The sequence below is a fragment of the Aulonocara stuartgranti genome, assembly GCF_965226115.1.
Source record: "Aulonocara stuartgranti genome assembly, chromosome: 9".
Taxonomy (NCBI): Eukaryota; Metazoa; Chordata; class Actinopteri; order Cichliformes; family Cichlidae; genus Aulonocara; species Aulonocara stuartgranti.
In genome coordinates this window covers 5,812,108-5,819,561 of record NC_138960.1, presented here as the reverse complement: position 1 = coordinate 5,819,561, position 7,454 = coordinate 5,812,108, and the positions used below count along the sequence as shown (strand labels likewise).

Here is a 7,454-nt window from a genome sequence, read left to right as displayed (position 1 = left end):
CAAAAATATCCAAACAGAGAAATGAAACAACTTTAGTTGTTTTATTTTGAACTGGCAAACACCAACATGTTGACAGACCAGAGCTGGAAAATCTGGGGCTCGTTGTCTTTGGTTCTACCTGCTGAACAACACGTGACTGGTAATCCCAAGTTTAAAAGAATTAGCAATAAATACATTTAGAATAAGACAAAGATGAAAAAAGGTTTAACATAATGTGCTTTATTTTCAGTGATATTGTGCTTAGATTAAACTTAGGTTAAGCAGGTTAGATTTTCAGTGGAAGACTCCATGAAGCTACAACTTTGTAGTTTAGGATCAGTCAAATCTAAGAAGTCGTGCTTCGTCTCGGCAAGTCAACAACAACTGGAAAAAGTGAGTACATTTCTTTTTAGGTTAACATGTACACTTGATAGAAAGTAATGAACCCAGCTTACAGGTATTCCAGGGTACAAATGATAAACTAATAGAAATAATTAAAGACATTGGGCATCCTCCCAACAATTTAAATTAAGGTTTTGTAGTGAGATTGCTTAATGCTGACTTATCCTGATTCATTTTGATATGCAGTCAAAACTAACTCACAGCAAAGGTCGTAGAAACAAAATGGGAAATCCTCACTACAGTGAGTAACTTATATGAACAACAGGTATGTGTTACCTGTACATTTTATTTTTTACTTCAAGCAATTTTCCATAATACTGACAAAAACTGAAGCTATTTTACAGAAGTGCACTGCATTCACAAAAATAAAAATAATACAGGTCTTCTGGAAATAACATCGAACCTCATACACAAAACACTTACATTCAGCTTGACTTCAGATTCCTCAGGATATCATTACCTGGGCATCCATAATAATAACCAGCATGAAAAGGCTGAGGCACAAAACACTTTGGTGGATACAGTGCTCTTCTGTAGTTATGTGGTCATGTACTAATGCAGAAGACTAAAGTGATGGATGAGTCTGCACTTTTTCATTTGGAACCCAGAATACCGTACATTGAAAGTCATTCCACACATTTTCCAGATGATGGCTAATATCCCCTTATTTGAGAGCTACCACATTAACACAGAAACATTTTGTTGCACATTCTCTGCCGGCAAAAGGTTCCATACAAACTTTTCCAGTGAGAGTTTAGAGAGCTGATCAACACAGCTAAACAGCAGGTTCTTGAATATTGTGCTGTTGCTTCTCTGGAAGACTCCTTATTGCTAATTCAGAAACCAACAGAGCCACATTCGCACACCATTTCGACGTCTTCACACAGTCAGTGTTTACACAGTCTTTGAATGTGGCCCTAATGTTTCTCGGTCATATACTGAGTTGTGCTGTCAGTCTCTGAGTCAAGTCCTGATTGGTCTTTCTTCTGCGTCAGACCAGAATATTTCTGTGAGATCATCCTCAACTTCTCCTTGTTAGAGTACTTTCTTTGTGATTTCACTTCCTCTGACATTTGATGCCTACCCTGTGATATCACTTTGTGTGATGATGGGGAACATGAATCGTTGTCTCTGTGTTTTAATTTGCTATAACCTGTGATGTTGATGCTGGTCGACAGGCTGTGCCTCCTGCAGGGCGGCAGTGGTGTGGATGAAAATGAGGAGAGGGACAGGTGGGAGGGGGTGAGGGAGGAAGAGGAGAGGAGGAGCAGGGCCTGGGAGCCTCCCGGTGCTTCCTTGTAGAGGCCGGAGGAGCTGCAAGAAGCTGTTAATGAATCCTGAAGGGGTCTATTTAGAGAGGGACTAGAGTAGCGCTGAGGAGGTGGGGGGCATCCATAACCCTCCTCCCCTGGTTTGTCGTCTCCTATGTCCCTCCTCTGCTGTTCCTCTTCTCCTTTGTCCCCTCTCCAGCCCTGGTTGGTCCTGGCTCGAGCCGAGTGCCTTCTCTGCAGCGCAGGGGGTTTTGGGCGGCGCAGAGGTAAGGTGAAAGAGCTTAGCATATTCTTTGTGGTCCAGCAGGTGGAGGGGTGGGTGGGGCTAAAACTTTGGGGGAGGGAAAGTCTCTGCGAGGAAGAGGGAGGAGGAGCATCTGTTTGTTCCTGGTATATACTGAAGACTGCGTGTCCTCCTCCATCATTGCCCCAACCTTCCCCTGCTCCTTTACTGCTGCCAGGTTGCATGGTTAACAGCCCACCTCCCACCCCACTGTCTCCCACACCTTCTCCTCCCCCCTTTCTGTTTATCAGGGAGTCAGGGTATGCCCTGGGTTTGGCTTCCAGGCTCTTTGATTGGATATAGTTAACAATGCTGTTGGGGGGATTGGCTGAGCAGCAGGAGGAAGTGTTGGGTTTCCGGAGGCTGTGGAGGTCAATAACAGTGGAATAAATGTCCCTCAGGTTTATGACTTTTGTCTTCTTGTCACGGTTTTCATGCAGAACAGCATTGGCACAGATGAAGAGGAAAATGCCAATCCCCATGATGAGTGGGCCAAAGACCTTCAGTCTATCAGAGTACAAATACCTGAAGAGACAATCAGAAAACAGACCAATCCTTAGGAGAGCTACTTAAAAACACCCTGAAGTACTTTTAGGACCATGCTGAGTTTTAGAAATTCCAAATAGACTGCCAAAGCTCACTAGTATCAACTTTAATCTCCACCAGCACAGTCAAGAAGCATTCATACAAGAAGAAATTAGCTATTGATCTAACAAAATGAAATGTTTATGATGAATGAAATAGCCATTGGTGGCATGTGTGCAGTACTGATTACAGTATTGAGCAGGGATGAAAAACCTATCGAGGATGTTAAAGAAATGCATGAACATAACAGCAGACTATACACTATGTGGACATCTGCAGAAAACCCATTCCTTGAAGTTTATAGCACAGTTTTTGTGCTGAGGCAACCTTTATATTGGGGTATATTGGGGCGATCGTGGCTCAAGAGTTGGGAGTTCGCCTTGTAATCGGAAGGTTGCCGGTTCGAGCCCCGGCTTGGACAGTCTCGGTTGTTGTGTCCTTGGGCAAGACACTTCACCCGTTGCCTACTGGTGGTGGTCAGAGGGCCCGGTGGCGCCAGTGTCCGGCAGCCTCGCCTCTGTCAGTGCGCTCCAGGGTGGCTGTGGCTACAGTGTATCTGCCATCACCTGTGTGTGAATGGGTGGATGACTGGATGTGTAAAGCGCTTTGGGGCCCTTAGGGACTAGTAAAGCGCTATACAAATACAGGCCATTTACCATTTATGAACTATGCCCCACAGCACTTGGCACTTGCATTACGTAACTTCATGTGGACTGCCGCTGGGTGCTTGTGGTTCCTGAGCACTTCCACTTTGCAATAATGCCATTGATTGTGGAATATGTTGGAGGAAGGTATTGAAGGAATTTCCCCAACTGGCCTGTTGGAAATGTTTCATCTTCTTACAATACTATGCTTGAATCCAGTGAATTTCAGAAACAATGTCCCCTTTTTTCACAAAGAAGATTGCTGGGTGCTTGATTTTCAATACTTGTGGCATTGGGACTGACAACACCTGAATTTAAAGGTTTGGGGCCACATCTTCTCCATATGCAACCACAATCTGCAAAGCAGTCGTGAGGCAGTGAATTGTTCCATATTTACACAGGGCTTTAGAGTAGGAACTAAACTTCTTTCAAAGCAATTTCAATTTCCTACTAATTTCTAACTGATTGCAGTGACATGGTATGAATGTTACCCTGCTATCTCATCCACAATATGAAGAGATATTTCCCCTGCAAGTCCAGAACTTCCCAAAGGGCCTTTACAGCTGTTCTGGCAGCCTCGGCTAAAGCAGACAGGCTAGTTTGTTTACCTGTCCAGAAAGTCCTGTAGAAAACCTTGTGAAAGATGTCTGGTCGTCCCATTTATGGTTTCTGTCTGGTTAAAACCATCATCGCTTCCTCCATTATCCTGCACGTCATCTGATTGCAGTACACCTTCTCTCATTTCTCGCTGGAAACAGTCAGACAGATGTTCAACTTGACTTAAGATAAGAAACACTTCATGACAAAATGTGAAAAATGACTGCATTACAACAGTCAAAATATGAAAACCACCTTTGCCCAGTAAAATACACACAGTGTCAGTGGTGTAGTGTCTCACTTGGGCATCAGCAGGTGCAGTTGTTGGGGTGTCTGAGGAGACAGAAGCCATGGCGGTGCCCTCCTGTGGCTGAGAGCTGAAGAACAATCCATCACGAGGCCAATAGCCCAGAGCTGCCATGACCACACCCACAACCAGAACCAGAATGCCAAGTGCAGCCACGAGACCCGAGACTGAACACAACTTCAGCTTCCCCTTTACCACCACTACCTCACTCCTCCTAGGGTTTGGGAGGCGGGGACATTGGTTAATTGCGTCATCGTATCACTAACCCCCAGGTGTGTCGAAAAACACACGCAGCCAGGTTACATCACCTCTGAATGCGTGTCTGTTTGTGAGTGTGCATTACCTCTTCTTCTTCTTCTTCTTCTGTGCGTGTGGTTTATGTGGTCTGGATAGCGAGTCCTGTCGGCGTGCGTTGATTCTCAGCAATCCACCTGTTGCGATCATCACCACCCACCAATCAGATGGTGGCCCAGCAGGTTAAGCCCCGCTGACCTCTATCTCAGCTGGACTGTGTCACACCAAGTTCTTGTCAGAGAGACACAGAGTGTCAGATAAAGAGATGTGTTATGATATCACACGCTGCCTGTGTTGTTTGGAGGGACAGACATAAACTAGTTTAATATCAGTTCTGTTCATCTGTGCACAATCGATACTGAAACTCAGCAAACAGTACAAAGTTTGGTATTCTTAAGTGAGTTTTCACCACTAATATTCTCATAGTGACAGACACGTGATGGATATTAAACCCATTTGCCTGTTCAATTTTTTATTTAAGAGTGCAGGAACTACACCTCCCAGCATGCACTACTGCTCCATAGCAGAACCTTTACACCGTGTGATTGACTCTCCTAATTCTGACTCCTACACCCAGCCATACTAATACTGAAGGCAAATACTGGCTGGTACATGTTACTGTCTAATAATGACTGATACAGATCAGTATGAATGATACCTACTGATGAGTGCTATCAAATCAGTACTGTTCAACACCAATCAGTAACAAATCAAAACAATTTGTTCTTAATAAATGAATCTATTGTTGAAGGTAAAAATCATGAACACTGTTCTTTGTAATCACTACTACTGTGACATATGATCACTACTGCAGCAAATCAGTCACCACTTCAAAAATACAAATCAATAATCAATCAGCAAATATAACACTGATACATATGATTTAATATTCTGACTGATCTGATCACACTGCTCAAGCCTTAATGAATCACTGCTTGTTACTAATCAATAACAAAACACACATATACACAAAAGGAGAACTCACACACAGCATAGCCCTACAGTATTGATCACTGGTGTTGAATATCAATTGAGCACTACCTGTCAGTACTGATCAGGGTTGGTTAGTTCACATAAATCAGTCATGAGAGCAAAACCGACACAGATAAGTACTGATCAGAAACACTGTGCAAACACTTAGATACACGTAAAATAAAGCGTAAGGTGTGTTTGTTCTCACAGACACCGCTGCTGTCGGTTCTGTTCTCCTGCGCTTCGTGCTGCTGCAGTCTCTAAATCTCTCCTTGTCTCATCGCCTTCCTGCTATCGTCTCTCCGGCTCTTTTCTCTCTCTCCCTCTGCTCCGCCCTCTCTCTGTTTCTGCAGTGATGCTAAGAGTCGTTGAATCTCCTCCCCCAAAGAACGAAAGGCACAGTGAGAGTGAGCGATAGAGCACCAGAGGAACGAGTTCCAGTGTGTCTCTCGCTCACTCTCTCTCCTGCTGCTGTAATTCAGTCCATAAGTCTTTCATGGCATGAAACCTGATTAAATATCATTACAGCCAATTATAATTGTATAATTTTATACAGTTATTACAATAACAACATATGTTGCTGTGTCTGGATGAATGCATGTGTTTATGTACTTTAAACAAAGATTTTAGCAAATTCTATCAAATCAGTACTTAAATTATTTGTTACAATAAATGATCCTTATGTGCTGATAATATTACACTACTAGAGTCTCATTGCTTCAGCACAAACCATGGTTTGTTTTCTGTTGGGTATTTTTTCAGTTTATGGTCATTGGTTCTTGATTAGAATCTGTCTCTGCTTCAGATGTTCTCTGTCAAGAGGAAATAACTTTCTTAAATTATACTACTTTTTAAAAAAGTAAAGGAACACTTTTTTCATCAGTTTTAGCACCTTTGGTGTTTGGCATCAACAGGTGCACTAGAGGGGCAACAAGTTTTCACTAGTTTTGCATTTGGCTAAGGCCAGTGTCACTACTGGTAACATGAGGCGATATGTGGACCCTACAAAGAACAACGAGGTGGAAGTTCATCCAACTCCTCCAGGGTGGCACATCAATACGTGCCATTGCCAGAAGACTTGCTGTGCCTCCTAGCACGCCTGACGCCTTAACGCCCACTCACATCCTGGGCCATTTGACCTCAGTAAATCACATGATAGGGTGGGGCTAGGTTTCACCCGAAGCCTTGGCTGATTGTGACCTACACCCGTTTTCACACTCTCTCTCGTGTGATTAGGTAGAGGATCACTAAGGGGTCCATGACCCTCTTGGGGACACTACCATATTGCTCTTAAAACTGAAGAAGCTTCTCGGATTAGAGGTGAAACGTCTTCAAGGAAACTCAAAGAAGTCCAGATGCTTTTCTTTTCCAGATCCTTAGACTATGATGACCTGGATGACTGAGAACCTCCACAGACGCTTGTATGAGTATTTACTGATCTACTGAGAGTTTCCTAAACAACCATCTACAAGGTTGGCAGAGAATGGTCCAAAAAATAGAAAATTTCGATGTAGCATGCTTTGATGGGACTGTCGATGTGATTTGGCACTATGTAAATAAAATGGGTTATAATGCCCGTGAGATTTGCCACACTGCTTTTCCCCACTTTTGATGAGAAGGTCAGAAATTGGTTAAAGGTAAATCAGAGCTGCAGTCATATAATTAATGATACAATAAACCCACAGTTATTCATATTTTATCTTTTTTTTGATGGATCTTGATCTCATTAACCTCTTCTTTCTTACACTATACATTGTATTTTTCTTTAGTTATGCGTATTTATGATAGTGTGTGCAGAGAGGCACACATCACACACACTGTCTATAACACATAAAAACATTGGCTGGTCTGAAGAGTCTTGATTCCTGCTGCGATATTGGTCGGGTCAGAATTTGGCATAAATATGAAAGCATGAACCACACACTTCGGGCACACTGGGCACAGTTTAAACATCACAGCTTACTTGGGTACCGTTGCTGACCATGCCCATCCCTCCAGCTGTCAGAAGATAATGCATCATATCACAAACCTCAAATCAATTCATGATCTCCATAGTAACCAGATCTCAATCCAATAAAGCACCTTTGATATTTGGTATAATGGGAAAATTGTATCACACA

General features: G+C 43.0%; 1 protein-coding gene across 2 annotated transcripts; it reads right to left on the bottom strand.

Moving 5' to 3' along the window:
- Positions 1-224: 224 nt before the first annotated feature.
- On the bottom strand, positions 225-5,631 carry LOC309713661 (uncharacterized protein). Of its 2 annotated transcripts, none has more exons than XM_082545456.1 (5): positions 5,543-5,631; positions 4,412-4,593; positions 4,039-4,282; positions 3,773-3,912; positions 225-2,460 (listed from the first exon to the last, which is right to left on the bottom strand). In XM_082545456.1, exons 2-5 carry the CDS (start codon positions 4,510-4,512, stop codon positions 1,299-1,301), a joined length of 1,647 nt encoding a protein of 548 aa, XP_082401582.1. In that variant the 5' UTR covers positions 4,513-4,593; positions 5,543-5,631; the 3' UTR covers positions 225-1,298. The 2 variants fall into 2 exon arrangements, with proteins under 2 accessions (XP_082401582.1, XP_082401583.1); XM_082545457.1 differs by having other exon boundaries at positions 4,063-4,282.
- Positions 5,632-7,454: the final 1,823 nt, after the last annotated feature.